Here is an 18,417-nt window from a genome sequence, read left to right on the forward strand (position 1 = left end):
ATAACGTCTTACTAACAATTCCGGGTGATATTATGATTATATTGGAGATTATAGCGGAGATGATAGAGGAAGTAACAGACCCAACATACGGGAAACGACATTAAAATCTGTTGCGATACAGATACAACATATGATATAGAATTAAACAATAGCGGGCTTAAATAGTCTTGGATTTCTAGTATTATGTCATATTTTGTGGACCTTAAATCAATCTTTTTTTAATGCGTAACAAGTCTTTTTAAAGTATCGTCGAACATTCATATTCAGATATTCAGAATTGAAACTGTTCAGTACCTAATTTCCATCCAATTATTATTTTTGGACCTCCAGTTATACTTTTTTTGGAAGTCTCCATAATTGTTGTCATCCATAATCTGTTCCTTATCTTCCTTATCTGTTTTCTCACAGAGTGTCAGAACAAAACATTTTATGTGATTGATTTCCTGTTCCTGGTTTGTTTCCTATTCATTGGGGTGGACGCCCCGATTCCTTGAGATATAGGACTTTTAATTGTTTATGAGAGCTGCATTATTTAGACAGTATTATCTTGACCTTTTTAGTATATATTTTATTGAGTATTGTTTTGATTTTTTAAGCGCTTTGTGACCCTGGTCTGAAAAAGCGCTATATAAATATAAATTACTTACTTACAGTGACCTGACTTAATTTAACACCTAACAGTTACACATCTTAAGGTTAAATAACAGGATTTTTTTGTTGGGGAGAAAAAAAAAACCTTAAAGTAAGATGATAAAAATAGTTTAACTACATTTGTTAAACGTTAACTTGAAAAAAGTCAACAGGACTTGGACACAGAAGTTGCAAGAAACGTCTTAAAAACTAGTTTTGACCTTGTCTAAATGAACAAACTCCTCATTCTCCTTTGCTTCGTCTGCTCCAATGGTTGCAATATTTAATGACAGAAATTGCCGCACCTATGAGCTTTGACTTCTTTGATTCAGGCGTATTTATTTTTATATTCTTGGGCCATTAATCACAGGGTTCAGTGAAACATGTGAGTAAGATAACTCCATTTCATGAATGAATCACTGCATATTTACTGAACCAAAGCTTAAGTTCTCTATTTAAAGACAGTGTTTTTTGCTCATTAGAAAATCTTGTTCAACAACAATTTTTTCTACTTGAACAACTACGATGAAATAAAGGTGTGTAATACTTCCACCAATAAGTCATAAATACTAATGCATTGTGCAATTTTGATCTACACTTGAGCTTTCAACGCAACAAGAGAGAAGACTTTAAGTTAAATACCTGTGTTGATCCTTGAAGATCTTGGTCACACGTCACATCGTGTAAAGCCATTGTTCTCTAACCGGTTTATCTACTTTATGAACAATACATTACAAGAATAACTAGAATATGCACAATGTTTTTCTGTCGACACGCCTGCAATGAAGACGTGTGTTGAATCACCGTGTATACGCATCAGGGCACTGACTAATAGAAGAAGAATATTTCATTATAGACGTTCATTAGTGTGTTCAGAAGGAGAAATATTGATAGATGTGTAAAGAGCATACGGAGCTCGGTGAAGCATGTTTTATCTTTAGGTATGAGCTATAAAGATAAGCGTATGAACAGCCTCACTTAAGAGACGTGAACAAATAATACCTATCATTAATTAATAAAGACAAAGAAGAGACGTCTGTTTACAGAGCAAACAGGATGTGAAATGACCAATAGCATCATGTGATTTCCTGATATTGGAGTTAAAGTTTTGAGTTGGATATTTAGTTAAGGATATCAGTACGTGTTACTGACTACTGTTTCTCTGTTGAAGGTTGAGTCGATGCTGTCTCATCCAGGTTTGTTCGGTTATTTCTTTCCTTGTGTCAATCTCCAGGTCATTATTATAATTTCTAACACTTAAGTCTTGAAAATCCGGAAGAACCACACAAACAAGAGCGGATGTTCCTTTGACAAAATGAGATTGAAGTGCAAAAGCAAAACAGTCATTTATTGGACAATTAAGTGGAGAAAAGAAAAAGACATGCAAACACAGATATGAAAAAAAAAAACACTTTATTGGAATGACACCTTACATGGTAAGCAATTACAGCAATTACTACAGCCATGTGTGCACAATTACTCATTTTTGATAATCATCCAGTATAATAATGTATTATTTTTCCATCCCAAAATATTCCTCACACAAATGTTTCCATTTTTCTTTGTGAATATTTTGCCTCATGTAAATAAAAAAAAAATTCTATCCATTAGATAATATAATGCTAAGATATATATATATTATTATTTCTTATTTGGTCTTAAATAAAACTTTTTAAAATCTAAATACTTGTTGAGTTTTAAAGGAAATACCTGATGAGGCCGATTTCAAGTCGGAGAGGTGAAGTGAGTGCCAGACTCTGTAGGAATATGTCTGATATTAAGTTGACATGAGAAAACACAAGAACAACCGAATATCAAACATATCAAACAGCGGCGAGCAAATCAGAGTTCTGCCAGCATGAGCCTGCGAGAGAGAAAGAAATACAGATCAGTTGTGAAAATAAAACATTGTTAAACAAAACCTGGAGCAGCAGAGAGAGAGAAATAAAAACTTAAACTAAAGTCTTTGAGAACAAGAATCACGTGTTGGACATTTTCTTAAGATAACTTTTCTCCTCATAAACAAATCCAAAAAACAAATGAGTTGAAACTCACCACCTTCCTTTATCCTCAAGCGGCTTTTAAACAAATGAGTTCAAATGATAGGATGTCAGTAAAAGAATGTGTGAGAAATGCTTCTGCGGGACAGTATTTATAGAAATCTGTGAGTTTGCGAAACACACACACACTCGTGTTAACACTTACTGGGTTCATCGTGTAATTACTGGAGTATTGATCAGCAGCTCTGGCCTGCAGCCTTTCCTCCCCACATTAGCGCGATCAATACATGTGATGTTCATCCCACCACAAGTTGTCCAGACAACACGCAGACAACAACGGCCAGTCAACTCACAACTGCAGCTGGGAAATCAAATGACTTTCAGTTATGGCCCGGAGGGAGGACGGGGTGGTCACCTCTAAAAGTCACTGTCACTGAAATATCACGAAAGGAGACAATTTGACACCGTAGACGACGAGGGACTTATGTGTGAATAAATGTTTCTATTATAGATTAGGAAAGCTGCTAAAAATAAGATTTAATACAATTAGAAGATTAGAAAGAATTAGATAGAAAGATAGAAAGAAAGAAAGAAAGAAAGAAAGAAAGAAAGAAAGAAAGAAAGAAAGAAAGAAAGAAAGAAAGAAAGAAAGAAAGAAAGAAAGAAAGAAAGAAAGAAAGAAAGAAAGAAAGAAAGAAAGAAAGAAAGAAAGACTAGATGGATTGATGAATAGATGGATGGATGGGGAGTTGGATGGACAATGGATAGATGGAGGGATGAAAAGATGGATGGATGGATGGATGGATGGATGGATGGATGGATGGATGGATGGATGGATGGATGGATGGATGGATGGATGGATGGATGGATGGATGGATGGATGGATGGATGGATGGATGGATGGATGGATGGATGGATGGATGGATGGATGGATGGATGGATGGATGGATGGATGAATAGATGTTGGATGGATGGATGGGTAGATGGATGGATGGATGAATGAATATATGGATGGATAAATAGATGGATGGATGGATGGATGGATGAATAGATAGATAGATAGATAGATAGATAGATAGATAGATAGATAGATAGATAGATAGATAGATAGATAGATAGATAGATAGATAGATAGATAGATAGATAGATAGATAGATAGATAGATAGATAGATAGATAGATAGATAGATAGATAGATAGATAGATAGATGGGTAGATGGATGAATTAATAAATGGATGGAATGATGAATAGATGGATGGATGAATGAATAGATGGATGGATGGATGAATAGATGGATGGATGGATGGATGGATGGATGTGTTGAAGATTAATTATCATAGATTGCTTTTTTCATTTAATTTCTTATTTGGTATATTTATACTTATACTTTATATTTATACTTTTGCTAAATAAAATGTTTTCAATTCTAGAAATGTCTCTTCTTGTCTTTTTTTCATTTTAAAAATTGTTTTAATTATTTATATTTAAAGCAGAAGCTGAGTCAACCAAAATATACTCTGAATAAAGCTGCTATTATTTGTATCTATTTAAAATCTTAACAGTACATTTTAAAAACACTTTTCTGTTTTTTAGTCCAGCCCATGTTCTTTCTTTTCGTCGACATATTCACACGTGCCTGTAATGCAAACTTATTTCTAAGTTAACTAACTAACTTCAATCACCAAGAGTGACATCTTTTTACTCAGATGTTTTCAGTTCTGATTCCTACACAATAAAAGCATAAAAGGAAAATCTTATTCTTGTTTAAAAATGAGCCAAAGTAGCCAGACCTTCACTGAGCTTCTCTTCACAACTTTATCGGCAGCTCCGGTTGTGGCGCTAACCTTGCGCGACTACTGGGGCGGAATGACCGCGTTTTAATTGGACGCCGGGGGTGGATTTTAATCTGGTGAGTTCAACCGATGCGGGGCGGCAAAGGGGCACATATAACAGGGTTAGGGTTTGAACAAAACAATGACCGTATGGATGTAGAGGAAGGTCAAAGTAAGAGCAAGTGCTGTTGTTGGAAACTGGAAATGCTCATTTCAAAGAAACATTAACTGTCATGTCCTTTTTTCTTGTCGAAAGTCAAACACTTGAATGAGAAATGTTGACAAAGTGAATTGACAGATACAGATTGGCTTCTTTGATGAAATGACGTCCAATCTTGAAGTTCAAACGAGCAGTTGTGATCCTACGGACACTTTACCTTTTCAAGTGTCATAGACTTTATTATATTAAAAAAAAAAAAATCAGGTCCATAAGCCTTTTTTCTTATGTTTATAGAAAAAATGGTAAAGCTTGATCAAGATAAAAAGAAAACATAAACGTTTTCTTGAGACATTTAAACAACTTTTCGCTGCTGTCTTTTTTAGATAAAAAAAAGAAAAAAAAGATGAATATACACATTTGAATCATTAAAAAAAACTGCTTGTCCATTGTTAAGATTAAATGATGATGTTATTTATGTTTTAGTTCTTCCCTTAATTTCTCCAAATTCAATTAATTATTTTTAAAGGTTGATGTAAGTGTTTATTTATTTGAGTTAAGTTTATCAATGGCTGCCTTGCCTTTATATTTAGCTGACAAAGGCTTTTGTGTTTGTTCAAAACATTCTTTTGAAGTTTGTAGATGATTTTATTGTTTCCTATTGTTGAATTGAATTGCTTTGTTTATTAAAGTCTAGGTCTATTTCACACTTTATGTCTTACCAGTAGGAAAGAAAAACCTCCTAAAAACTGTTGTAGTGCAGCATGGGACTTGAACTATATGCTGGATGGATTATTAAAGTACTAGCTGTCTAATTTACACTTCAATTCAGGTTTAAAAAATAAACTAAATCACAAATTGGTGGTGACAGACCGACTTCTGAACTCTTTTCTTTATTCATCTCCCATTCTCAAAACACCAACCAGGATCCACTGTGATCATAATATATCGTTACCATCATATAAACATTCAATACACGTTTCAAACAAGGCGGCCCGACAATAATAATAATAATAATAATAATCTCTATAGACACTAATACTGATCAGCATATATTGTAGAGACTCGTTGTAACAGTCCGTCTCTTTTATGGGTTACAAAGATACAATCTTCATATTTTAAGGATTTGGTCGTTGTCAATTCAATATATGGCGCTTCACTGACTTTCTGATGAACCCATGATGTCTCCATGGTGGAGTGAAAAGTTGCAATGCTTTAGGTATTAAATCCCAAATAAAAATGAATCAATGTTCAATCCCAGCAATAGCACACTTTTCATTATTACAATCCTCGAACTTTAAGAACAATAAAATCAATGTTGAACATCAACATTGTCACAAAAAAATAAATAAAACATGGCAAATATTCACACGACAAAGATGGTAACACCAGCTTCCCCCTTGAACCGAGTACAACAAGAAGCAGCAAACGCTGTGGAAACATTATGGGTTTCCACCTCTCCGGCGCCTGATTACTCTGACTTTCCTCTTCGGTTTGGCTGGTGGTTCTTGTTCTAGAGGCTTTACATCTTTGGGATCTGGCACTTTGGGTGCCAGGGCGATAGGCACCAACAACCCTCCGGGCTGCCCGATAAATGAATTCCTACAATAAATTCTATAGCAAAAAAGGGGGGAAAAAACAGTTATATAAAAAAAGTCTGTGGCATGAATTTCACACTGATGCTAAATCAAAGTACCTTTCTTGCTCCGAGTTTGGCTTTAAAAAGCTACAAGCGGGGCTCTTTTCGTATCGTAGCTTCTTCAGCGACTCAATCTCCGCCATCCAGATGCCTTTCTCGGTTCTCATGTTAGCTGTCGTCGAGTAACACAAAGTATAAACAAATGATTTCATCTCGTAGAAAAGCTTATGCATGAAAACAAAAATCAAAACACTTACACGATCGCTTAGAAAAGTTTTTTTCTTCAACTTCCAGCTGAGTTTTTATTTGACTCTGCGAAAAGAAATTAGATTATTGTTCAAATTCCACTAGAAAAAAGTTGATAAAAAAGAGACAAAAACAATTGCAAATGTTTAAGGTAAGGTAAGCTAAGGTAAAACTTTATTATAATTGTTTTTTTCCAATAGTCACAGAAAATACAGCAATTTTTCATAAAAAAATAAATCAAAATAAAATAAGAACAAGAACATAAAGAGAAAGAACAAGATGACCCAATCTAAGTCTAAAGATAAAGACAAAGAACATAGATCAAAGAAAAATAACAAAGACAATAATTTAGTATAGTTTAATAAAAGCCTGGTGTCTCTTTTGCTACTTGGGATGATAAAATTAATCTAAGATTGTGAAAGAAAACACTTAAAAAGCTAGTAAATGACAATAGAGAGTTAACTCAGAAACATTGACTCATTCCCCCATTTCAAAGCTCAACTCAAAACACATCTGTTCAAAACTGCTTATTCCATTTTAATGCCATTCCTCTCCCCTTGTCTGCTACTTTTTATTAAAACATTTTATCGTTGTGTTTTAAATGTTCTATGTATGTAACCTATGTATGGTGACCTTGAGTGTCAAGAAAGGCGCCTTTAATAAAATGTATTATTATTATTATTATTAATCATTTTAAAAGTAGTTTTTGTGCTCCAGTTGTGCCTGTATCACTATATAAACGATTGAATTCACTGTATTCATCAAGGATGTGGGAATTCTAAAAATGTTTAGTTAAAAAATAATGTTTTGTGGGGCCTTCGGGCCCTTCTATGAGCAGGTTAGGTGTCTTCCTTAACCAGGTGTGACAGGTTTAACATACTCTGGCATGTACAACAAAAAATAAATGTGTGTTAAATCTATGATTTAATGTCACGAGGTTAGAACAGGTGAGAATACCTTCTCCTGGTGGCAGGTGTCCAGCTTGCCCATGTTCTCCAGAACGTTGGACTGGAACACCGACGACGCTTCCCTCAGACTGCTCTCCTCCTCCACGGCGTTGTCGTACTGCTGCTGGAGCGTCGCCTTCTCGTTCTGGTGCTCGGTCAGCACGTCGGTGGTGACCCGGAACCGAATCTTCTCGAACCGATACCGACGATCCTCGCGGTCCTCGGCTCGCTTTCGCGTCTTCAGCACCAGGACCATGGTGACCGTCACCATGATGGTGAGCGGCAGAAGGAGTTGCATTTTCATCATCATTGAAAAGTTTAAAAAAAGATATATAAATATATAAAATAACGTCCTCTAACAACAACGCCGCAGCGCCCTTTACGCGTCCATGTAGCGCGCGCGGTCTCACGCTTCACCTGAAGATGCGTCACACAGGTGACTTTGTTCTTTACTTCCTCAAAACGTGGATTTCTCACTTTCTTCCTGGATGTGTTGGGTTGGCCTTTACACCTGTCACCTCCCCCCCTCCACCACACACACACACACACACACACACCTTTACCTAAACCTCCCCCCAAAACTACACTTTTTTCACAACATTTTCTTAAAAAAGGCTTATAGATAATATTTTAAAAACACTTTTGTACAATAGAATACACGACACGTGACCACTATGATATAATCCACGCTTTCAATTGGTCATTCAAAGTGACGCTCAGGTGTCACAGGTGTGATACGTCACGCCCAGGTAAGCAGGTCGAGCAGGTTAAAGCGCAAGACCTACCTTGTCCGGTCCACATAAGAAACCAAGGCTCTGTTTTTAGAAATATAGTCCCGTCATAAAAACAAAAGATGCGGTTCCTGATCGTGTTGTTCGTGATGAGCGTCGCCGTCATTACCGTAATTGTTCTGCAGGCGGCGCGGCAGGAGGTGAAGATCAGCAACCTGAAGAAGCGCACCGAGGACAACCTGATGGAGGTGCGGAAGAAGGAGGCCTCCATCGTCATGATCAAGAGCAAGATAGAGACGCTGAAGAACCTGAACGAGGACCTCGACGCCAAGATCGCCGAGCTGAAGGTGAAGAAGGAGGAATCCCAAAAGGCGCACGAGGGCCTCGCCATGAGTCTGGGAGACTGTCTCCAAGATAAGGTAAGACTCACTTTAAAAAAAAACAACAATATTTACTCATTTAATGGTTGGATTTAAGCATCTCTTCAGACTTAATTTATTTTTTGTTATTGCTCACAGCATGAAGAGACTCCAGGCACTCCCTTAGTCTATTTTATTATTATTAAAACAATAAATCTGTGAGTAATGGTACGAAAGTCATGTGTTGGAAGTTGGACCTGTCCAGGGTGTGTCTCTCGTCCTCCTGTAAAAATTAACTAGAGAAACTCTTTACATAAATAAAAAAAAAGTGAAGCAACCTTTTCCACTAATTTCCTCTGATGAATGTTTATCCTATAGGAAAAGGTGAAAAAAAAAACACCCATCCAAATAATGGCACTTTTTACACCTGCAATGCATGCTGGGAACTCGCAATAAATTCAGTTAAATCTGTAGCAATTCCCTTAGTGATGTTTGCAGACAGTGATTCTGTGTTTGGCAAAGTACTTAAATATAGTGTTCTCAAATAAGTCTACTGTACATTTCATGTCACAAAACTAGAAATGTATGTATTTAGTATTTCATCAGTTACACTTTTGAAGTAAGACAGCAATGAATAAATTCCATTTAAAAATAGAAGACAGTATTAATAAATCAGATGCAATACAAGTTGTATATATTTTGAAATAGGTCACTACAACTATGACTACAACTACTATGAGCTCTTTTCAATAAAACTCAAGCCAGAATACATTCCGACTTTTGTACCTGTTCTTTATTTGTACCCAACTTCGATGATTATAACAATCATAAATCAATCAAAATACATATTAAGTTCATTGAAAAAAAAATCTAGATGACTGTTTATAACCAAACTCTATAATCTAATCCACTAAAGTCCTTGCCTCAATTGTAAGAGTGCAAGTGAAGAAATTGAATGTTGACATTAGAATACCAGCATGAAAGCAATATCCGATCGAAGCATTGTTCTAGTTACAATAAAATTGCTATATTATAATTATAATAATTTTTACTGATTTCTCGGCCAGTTAACATCAAACAAACACTCCATGGCTTTTGGTAAACCTAAGTGTTGTCTGTCCCTGATTTATTGTTTGAATGAAACCACAACATGTAATGTCTCGCTCCATCAGCAATACTTCGCTTCTGTAAATGTCTGTCAATAATACTGTTATCAAATCATCAAACACACCTTTTATCTTCCATTGGCTGTACTTGTAACTAATTGCCAGAAGGTGCCGCTGTTGCTCTCACCTTTTTGTTTTGACTTGCTCGATACATTAAGTAAGTAAGTAAGTAACATTAATAACAATAACAATAATAATATTAATATTGTCATGATACTAATATTTATAACTCAATACAGATATTTAGGAAACTATTACATACCGTAAGAATAAAAAAGAAAACACTCCAAAATTTAAACATAAATATTTTTATCAACAGAAAAAATGCAAAGAATACATCTGTTACAATATAATAATAATAATAATAATAATAATCTCTATTTATATAGCGCCTTTCTAGACCAGGGTCACAAAGCGCTTTGACAGCCATAAAACTACACCTTCAACGTTTTTTTTTAACAAGTTTCAGGTCTAAGATGCATTGCAAATAAATATATAATCGGGAAAATAAGTATTGTATCCGGATACATTTCGCTATCTGTATTTTTTTGAGTTTTGATACGTTAGACAATCCTAAATACTATTTTTTTTTTTACATAGCACCTTTTTGGACTTTCAGTTTTCACAAGATGCTTTAAAAAAAAACGTTAAAAATTGGGAATTTAAAAATATGACACAGTACATTCCATAACAGCACAATCTTTTGTTGTAACAAAATATAAAGCCTGAATGTGACAATAGAGAAACCACATGTTTGTATATATGGATAAATGTACCTACAAGGGACAAGGTAAAGAAAATAACCACTTATCTAGTTAGAAAGGACCATTTTATGATGCACACACAAGTATTGAATAACACAATGTGTTGCATTTTATTGAAACAACATTTTTTATTCAATAATGTGAAATGAATCAAAATAAAAAATATTTAAATATTGGCCCAGACACCCTCTTCTTTTGGGTATTTTGGGTATTAACAAATGCTACGGAGTTTAATCTCTATCTTTTCTTTTCTCACTATCAGGAGGTGTCAGAGGAGAAACTGGGGAACGTTACCAAAAAAATTATGAAACTGAATGGTAAGCGTTTAATTTTTTGGTTATTTATATTATGTTGTTTGTAATGTGCAAAAATACAACAGTACAATACGACTGCTTTCATCTTCACAGAGAACCACGACATTATCAAAGCTGCAGCTCAGAAAGAGATTCAATCATTAAAAAAGCAGGTTCTTGAAAGAGACCAAATAGTTTGTCAATATGTGGACTTAACCCAAGAAGCAGCCAGGTAAGAATTCAAGATATTATTTTCTTTGTTAACGTTCTGCTTTATTGATCTTATTTGGTCACTTTCTTATTGGTCGTATAACGTTTTTTTTAGGTTTTTTTTAATGATGCATTAAGTATATCATTTGGATTGTCTTTCAGGCACATGTGTGGAATCTCCAAGTGAAGGCAAGAGAATCATCTTCAGCCAATAATATAAACAAGATGTTACAAAAATATTGTTTGACTTGTATGCACTCTGACCTTGTTTTTCGCTATGTTTCTATGATGTAATTAAAAAATCAAAGTTTTATATTTAAAAACTAACCCGTTTTAGATTTGTGATTTGCTTTTTAAAAGATGGAAAAGAACCGACCTGAACGTATGAAATCAAACTTCCTCAAATGTTCTATCTATAGATCAATGATCATCTATAAATCAACAAAAGTAAGTTGTAAAAACGTATTCTTATTCCAGCTCAAATAACAGCTAATTTTAGGAAGAAAATGAATCCATCAAATGCACAGCGAGAGGAAGATCGTTCCAAAAGTTTAGAAACAACAGCCTGGAAGGATTTCTCTACTCTGGTCCGGAAGATCTACAGATCTAAGAGCCCGAGCTGGGGTGTAAGGCTGGATCAGATCACTGATGTAAGGAGGGGCCTGGCCATGAATAGCTCTGAAAGTAAGAACCAGAATTTTAAAATTGATCCTGCCAATGAAGAGTTTTAAGGATCTGCGAAATGTGAGTTCTTCTACTAGAGCGGCTCAGAATTCTCGCTGCAGAGTTTTGTATTAACTGCAGGCGAGACAGATCCTTCTTGTTTAGACACGAAAATAAACTATTACAATAGTCCAGACGAGAAGACACAGATGGATGGATTACAAGCTCCAGTTCATTTTGTGACAATTTTCCTAAGTTTAGAATTTTTTCTCAGCTGAAGGAAACTGGTCAGTTTTCTGCAGTGTTGAACTAGAGACATTTTTTGTCCAATACAACACCCAGGTTTCTCAGGCTCAGTTTGACAGACTGACCTAAGTCACCCAAGTATTGACTCAACCCTGGAGCTTTATCCTCAGGTGCAATAACCAGAATTTCAGTTTTGTCCACATTTAGCTACAAAGTGTTTTTTTTTTATTTAACCACTGTTTGATTTCTAGCAATCAATTGACTACACTGTTCAGCCTCTGGGGCTCAGTTGGATCAAATGAGCAGTATGAAATCTCTGAATTATTTTACCCAGGGGAATGAAGCACATTAAAAATAATAAAGGATCCGAAACAGAACCTTGAGGGACTCCACACAACAGATCCACTGATTCAGACCTCATTTGATTGGCAGATACACTGAAACTGTGCCCAGAAAGGTATGAGGAAGACCACTGTAACACAGACCCTGACAGTCCCACTTCATCCCTCAGTCTTCTCAGCAGGATCTGGTGATCAACTATGTCAAAGGCTGAGGACAGATCCAGGAGAACCAGAACAGTGTATTTACCCGAATCATCGGTCATCGTGATGTCACTGGACACTTTCAGTAAAGCTGTTTCCGTAGAGTAATGTTTGCGGAAGCCAGATTGAAACTTCTCAAGGATGCCGCTCTGGTGCAGGAACAATGACAGCTGTTCAGACACCACCTTCTCCACGATATATATATATATATATATATATATATATATATATATATATATATATACTGTAGAATGTAACCTGCTCATTCAATTAATATCTTGAGGACCGGCAAAGCCTTTTCCTCCTGGGGCCCAGATATTATGATAACAGTCATTGGGAGGTGGAGAGAGGAAAGAGTTGCTGGAGAAGACTACCGTTTTTGATTTTTTATTCTGGCACAGGTGAGTACTTTCCTCTTTTTTTATTTTAAAAGAGCCTTTTTTCCTGTTGTTCCTCTAAAGGTGAATCACTTTAAAAGAAGCATACGGATAAAATGTTTCTTAACTATATTTGCTACTTTTATATCAAAACGCCTGCCTTTGTTTCATACCCATAAAGAACAGAAGTGTTTTTATTTTTCAGACTGGATAATGTAAATGTAAATCAATATAAATCTGAATTTTAAGTAAATAGAAATCGAAACGCTAAATCGAAATCCAAATGAATTTAAACCATAAATTCGGTGCACCATAGTTGTTTGGGTTTCCTCAGAGTACTCTAAAGTTAAATATAATAATGAAAATATATGTATAATATTGAAAGATAAAAAAATATATGTCGTTTAATTGGGGGTGAATGAGGCGAAAACCGACCAATAAGAGTGAAAGACCGATACCACGTGCTGTTTAGAGTTCTACGGACCCAGTTTTGATACAAAATAAATTCTTCAGCGAGATAGCGCTCAATTGAATGTCCCTATTATAATGATAGAAGATCATTCCCTGCTTTAAAACACTGAGTTTCTTTCATAATTGTATTTATATATGGTATTTTGCATTGCTTTGTACAGGGTTCCGTACGTTTGCGAGCACTGAGCTTTCTACTAGAAATAATTCGGAGTTTAGCTGTCGTACGCATGGCGGAAGTAGAGGTTGAGTAAGGGCTCAGCAAAGTCAGTGTATTTTAACGAGACTTATGTGACCATCTTTTGTGTCTTATTCAAATATGACCTTTAGGTTTAATTGTCAGTACCGGTAATATATATATATATAATTATATAGATTTATGAAGTTACTGCCACATCAGATTGTGTTTGCTTGTAATCGAGGACATATGGTGAGTGTGGAGTTGCCAACTGGAGAATAACACTGAGAATCATTTAACTATTTGTTTTGTTTCTCGTAGTTTGATAATGGTGTTTAGCCTTTTTCGACCGAGCTGCCACACCCTGAGTTCCTTCGCTTTATTGCAAGTGAGCTGTGTACGCACATTAACGGTAGGTCAACTTTCAAATACCTTGTCAGATTAGTAGCAGTTGAGTCTGGTTATTTGCTGCTAACCACGAGATTATAATAGATAATTATAGATTTTAATAAACCAAACAGAAACTAAATTACTTGTTAAGTGAGCCAAACCGGAACAGAAGTCCATCCCAGTTTAATAGTCATATATGTGTTATTAACTACAAGTAGAACCCCTGAGTTATCTATCATAATCTCAGGTTCTACGAATTGGTGCGAAGACCTCTAACCAAAAGCGAAGCTGTTAGAGGGTGGAGCACCAATATGAAGTAGAACCCCTGAGTTATCTATCATAATCTCAGGTTCTACGAGTTGGTGCGAAGCCCTCTAACAGCTTCGCTATTGGTTAGAGGGCGGAGCACCAATATGAAGTAGAACTATCCAGAGAAAAAACAAATTGAACTCAAAAGTTGTCTCCTTTCTTTTCAGCTTCCATCCATCTTCAACCTAAAGCCTCGAGACTACAGCTTGCCAAACTCTTCATGGAGCCCAGAGATGATGAAATTGTACGAGCACTACCACAGCAAGTGTGAGGCGGAGACGGGCGGAAAGAAAAAGGGATGGATTAAAGTGCCAAGTTACAGCAGGTTTCTGAAGCATGCCACGGGTAAAGTGTTCTCAAGATCTTCAAATGATTAACAACGTGGTGACTTATTCATGTATCTCTACAGGTGGAGTCATTCTTAGTAAGATTTATCAAACAAAGGCCAGGATCTTTACACGCAGTATCAAAACACCAGGCGCTGCATTTGAGTTCGCAGTGTTTATAAACAAAGAAGAGCAGAAGTGTGTCTGCGCTTCACAGTTCGGACATCTACTCGAGGGGCCTCCCGGGTGAGATTCATTCTTTTTTATGTACTTTGAAATTGAAAGATCTTCTGATTTGATTGTGACCATTGAGCTGGTCTTCATTATGTTATGCTTAATTATTGTAGATTTACCTTATATTGAGAGGTCATATGACAGATGTGTATGTTTTTCCAGGCATGTCCACGGAGGGGCCATCGCCACCATAATCGACGAAGTGATGGGTTCTCATGCCACGTTTATCATTGGACCGTGTATGACTGCCAACCTCAACATTAATTACCGCAGGTACCGAATATAACTTCTGCTTGTGACACAAAAATATTTTTATGTTATTTTAGTTTCAAAATGACGTGTCTTACTGGAAGATTTTCCTTGTTTTAGATAAACTTACATACACATACAAACATACACAAGCCCACACATACACACACATATACACATAGACACACATGTGCATGCACACAGGCAAACAAAATACGCACACAAACACACACTTGCAAACACACACGTACGAATACACTCGCAAACACGCAAGAAACAAGCGTACACATACGAAAACACACACACGCGAACTTATTGAACACACTGCACATACACATGAAAATACACACACACAAACAAGCACATATCCTGTGTTGTTCTCAGTGTTATCTTGACCTTTTAAAGTATATACTTTATTGAATATTGTTTTGATTGTTTAAGCACTTTGTGACCCTGGTCTAGAAAATAGCTCTATAAATATAAATTACTTACTAACTTACTTACAGATGGACAAACGTGATTATATCTATGGCCCAGCAGGTGGCAGCAGCGCTCCGTAACATGCTCAGACAAGACCTAGTTGTGAAAGAGAAGAAGAAAGTTGTCTACGATCGCGATACAGTTCTCTTGACGGAGAGAAACATTTTTAGTTTAGTTTAACATTATCAGTTCTTTATTAAAATTCCCTGAAGATTTTATTGAAATCCTTCCATCTGTTGTTTAGACAAAGATATATATATATTTTTGCTTTCAAAAGTCATCGTTGCAGGTAGTGATTGATTTTCACCACTAGATGGCGAGATTGTCTAATGTAAATGTTTAAGTAAGTCATTTATATTTATAAAGAGCTTTTCCAGACCAGGGTCACACAACGCTTAAAGAATCAAAAACAAAACTCAATAAAATATATATACTTGAAAGATCAAGATACCTAATAATAATAATAATAATGTCTATTTGTATGTGTACTTAAAGGGTAATAGTTCACCCAAAATTCAAATTTTGCTTAGTTAAAGCAGAAATTGATGTCCATATTATGCTTGGGAATGGGGCTCATTTTTTGTTCGACTAAAAAAACACATTTAAAAACATCCAAATACCTCTATACTAGTATTATTATGAAAAAAAGATTTCAACATTTATTTGGTGACTTCTTCTGCCAGCAAATAAGTCATTCATTTAAGTTTAAATTTCTAAATGAAGAATAAAATTCATACGTTTTCTTTATTTTAAATAACATTTTAACCTTTCTTAATCACAACAATCGAGAAGTGTGGTTACGATTGTGAAAGCCACGATAACAACTGATGTCTTGTCAATAATCCTGTCGCTTTCAAATGTATCCATTTTAAAACCATATTCTATCCTTTTTTTTTCAAGCCCGGTCCCACTAGGTAGCACAGCGTTGCTACAAACCTCGCTGGTTAAAAGAGAAGGCAGAAAAATATTTTTGTCATGTGAGCTAACCAGCATCGATGGCTCCAAACTGTACACGAATGCAACAGGTAATGAAGTGTTACACATCTCTGACATTTACAAGCTACACACTTTTTAAAAAATGCTTCTCTGTCCTTCTCTTCCATGTAGCATTGTTCCTGATGATAAAGCTTGGAAATCTACTCTGACAACATGAAGATTTTTCTATTTATTTATTAACAGGATATATTGTTTATGACAGGATGTGTAACCTAGAGATAATAATAAGATCACACATACATGTGTGGTTTTTTCACATCATAGGCCTGTTAGTCTCTTAAGTGTCTCATCTTTACCTCAAGTGTATGTGTTTGTGTGTGTGTGTGTGTGTGTCCATGGGTTTTGGTTTTGCAAGTACATGAGTATGACTGAACATGTTTTTACTTTTGAACTTTTTAGAAGTTGCTTATTTTATTTAACTCATTCTGAGGAATTCTGTGGAGTTGGGGATGATGAGCATTTTTTTATCATGTTTTTCTTTTTTGTGCAACCTGAATGAAATGGATCAATTGACTCTGTTAACCAAATAATGTGTTATTTTTAACAGCTTTGTTCGACTTGTTGATGCACTGACTTTCACACACCTACAACTAATGAAGACTAGAATTCCCTGCTGCTTTATTGACAACTATTATCACATTTAAAATCAAATAAAATATATATTTTCACTGACTTGACTTTCTTTTGTTGTTGTTCTTCACATTTTACATAATTGATCTAAATATGAGCTGAGTTTGGTTCTTTTGAGGTCTCTTCATCAAAGACACAGTGTTTCATCCGATGTGAATTGATAAAAGTTGACCTTTTCTGCTCCAATTATTTATTTCTTTTCAGTTACAAAAAGATTGGGGACCCCCTGTTCATGGACTGGGGCCACATGCAGCCCTTTGTCTATATTGATGTGGCCCTTTTGAGGTGAAAGAAAAGTAAAAATTAATCCTAATTCTGTTAATCATTACCAGTTCAACTAAAAATATGACTATAGGGTTTTTGTTTCAGAACTTGTGTCATGTTTTCTCATTTTGTGACTCCTTATTGCCCCTCAAAAAAGAGTTAAAAAATTTCAGAACTTGTGTCATGTTTTCTCATTTTGTGACTCCTTATTGCCCCTCAAAAAAGAGTTAAAAAATTAAGGAAAAATAGAAAGTTGTATATCAGAATTTGTTTTCAATAAATGTTACATAATTAAATAATAACTAACCCATGTTAATCTTGATTTTATTAAAACTATTTTTGCAAGTTGAGTTTTCCTTTAGGTTGTTTATTCTATATTATTGTTTGATGGCCCCTGACAACGGTCACTGTATAAAATGTGGACCCTGAGAAAATGTTTAAAAAAAAGAAAAAATAACCTTTATTATTCTGCTCTGCTGAGTGTCTTCCTATTTGGTCAAGATGCCATATCAACTATTATTTCTTAATGCCCTTTCTAAACTGGGGAGAAACTGTGTGGTGTCATCCTTTAATTTTATATAAAATATATATAATGGGTAGCCCCTAAGTAAGTAATTTGAAAGAAAAAAAAAACTTTTTTTTCTTCCATTAGGAGCTTTTTTTAATTGTTGCACTTCCTAATATGACCAAAGGGGCAGTAGTGAGCCCGTGTATATTTTGACACGCATTAAATTGAAATAAAATAATTTTTGGATAACGATGTTTCTTTGTGTCTTGTTTTTTTTATTTATTTTTTAACAAATATTCGTAAGTATTATATTATATATCGCATAAGTATAACTATTTTAGTCATTATAATTAAATGTGTTTTTAAATAATATTTCGCGGGGATTAAACACATTTTAAAAAAGTTGTTTATTTTTTTTTTGTTGTTATTCTTCAATTGTATTATGTGTGGAAAAACCTGTGTGGGTTAAGTTTGAATATTTTTTAACGTTTTTTTTTTCCTCCCTCAATAGTGTGAATGAGTAACAAACGCTCAACAACAAGTTTCTGGTTCGGGTCCCCTTTTGGGTAAAAGGTCCAGAGTC

The 18,417-nt window shown here is 35.2% G+C and overlaps 3 protein-coding genes across 3 annotated transcripts; 2 read left to right on the forward strand and 1 right to left on the reverse strand.

The window, feature by feature from the left end:
- Window positions 1-5,509: 5,509 nt before the first annotated feature.
- On the reverse strand, window positions 5,510-7,914 carry LOC148062508 (uncharacterized). Its single transcript, XM_087778800.1, has 4 exons — window positions 7,462-7,914; window positions 6,516-6,570; window positions 6,316-6,430; window positions 5,510-6,233 (listed from the first exon to the last, which is right to left on the reverse strand). Exons 1-4 carry the CDS (start codon window positions 7,759-7,761, stop codon window positions 6,062-6,064), a joined length of 642 nt encoding a protein of 213 aa, XP_087634926.1. The 5' UTR covers window positions 7,762-7,914; the 3' UTR covers window positions 5,510-6,061.
- A 261-nt stretch (window positions 7,915-8,175) lies between these two features.
- On the forward strand, window positions 8,176-11,301 carry LOC148062509 (uncharacterized). Its single transcript, XM_087778801.1, has 4 exons — window positions 8,176-8,601; window positions 10,734-10,788; window positions 10,879-10,996; window positions 11,137-11,301. The coding sequence occupies exons 1-4, from the start codon at window positions 8,305-8,307 to the stop codon at window positions 11,159-11,161; spliced, it is 495 nt and encodes a 164-aa protein (XP_087634927.1). The 5' UTR covers window positions 8,176-8,304; the 3' UTR covers window positions 11,162-11,301.
- Window positions 11,302-13,367: 2,066 nt separating this feature from the next.
- On the forward strand, window positions 13,368-17,104 carry them4 (thioesterase superfamily member 4). Its single transcript, XM_087812861.1, has 7 exons — window positions 13,368-13,700; window positions 13,770-13,860; window positions 14,315-14,492; window positions 14,557-14,719; window positions 14,870-14,980; window positions 16,337-16,461; window positions 16,544-17,104. The coding sequence occupies exons 2-7, from the start codon at window positions 13,777-13,779 to the stop codon at window positions 16,579-16,581; spliced, it is 699 nt and encodes a 232-aa protein (XP_087668987.1). The 5' UTR covers window positions 13,368-13,700; window positions 13,770-13,776; the 3' UTR covers window positions 16,582-17,104.
- The last annotated feature ends 1,313 nt before the right edge of the window (window positions 17,105-18,417 follow it).

This window comes from Callionymus lyra, chromosome 17, assembly GCF_982586985.1.
Source record: "Callionymus lyra chromosome 17, fCalLyr1.hap1.1, whole genome shotgun sequence".
NCBI classification, from domain to species: domain Eukaryota; kingdom Metazoa; phylum Chordata; class Actinopteri; order Syngnathiformes; family Callionymidae; genus Callionymus; species Callionymus lyra.

Bases quoted from the DNA above. Each gene is read 5' to 3' on its own strand.
- LOC148062508 (XM_087778800.1), bottom strand. From the start codon at position 7,761: ATGATGATGAAAATGCAACTCCTTCTGCCGCTCACCATCATGGTGACG. The intron at 6,571-7,461 runs GTATTCTCACCT...TTCTTTTCGCAG, and splicing joins ACACCTGCCACCAGGAGAAG to AGTCAAATAAAAACTCAGCT. The intron at 6,234-6,315 runs GTACTTTGATTT...TTTTTGCTATAG, and splicing joins CCAAACTCGGAGCAAGAAAG to AATTTATTGTAGGAATTCAT.
- LOC148062509 (XM_087778801.1), top strand. From the start codon at position 8,305: ATGCGGTTCCTGATCGTGTTGTTCGTGATGAGCGTCGCCGTCATTACC. The intron at 8,602-10,733 runs GTAAGACTCACT...TCTCACTATCAG, and splicing joins GAGACTGTCTCCAAGATAAG to GAGGTGTCAGAGGAGAAACT. The intron at 10,789-10,878 runs GTAAGCGTTTAA...TCATCTTCACAG, and splicing joins AAAAATTATGAAACTGAATG to AGAACCACGACATTATCAAA.
- them4 (XM_087812861.1), top strand. From the start codon at position 13,777: ATGGTGTTTAGCCTTTTTCGACCGAGCTGCCACACCCTGAGTTCCTTC. The intron at 14,981-16,336 runs GTACCGAATATA...TTTTTTTTCAAG, and splicing joins CTCAACATTAATTACCGCAG to CCCGGTCCCACTAGGTAGCA. The intron at 16,462-16,543 runs GTAATGAAGTGT...TCTTCCATGTAG, and splicing joins ACTGTACACGAATGCAACAG to CATTGTTCCTGATGATAAAG.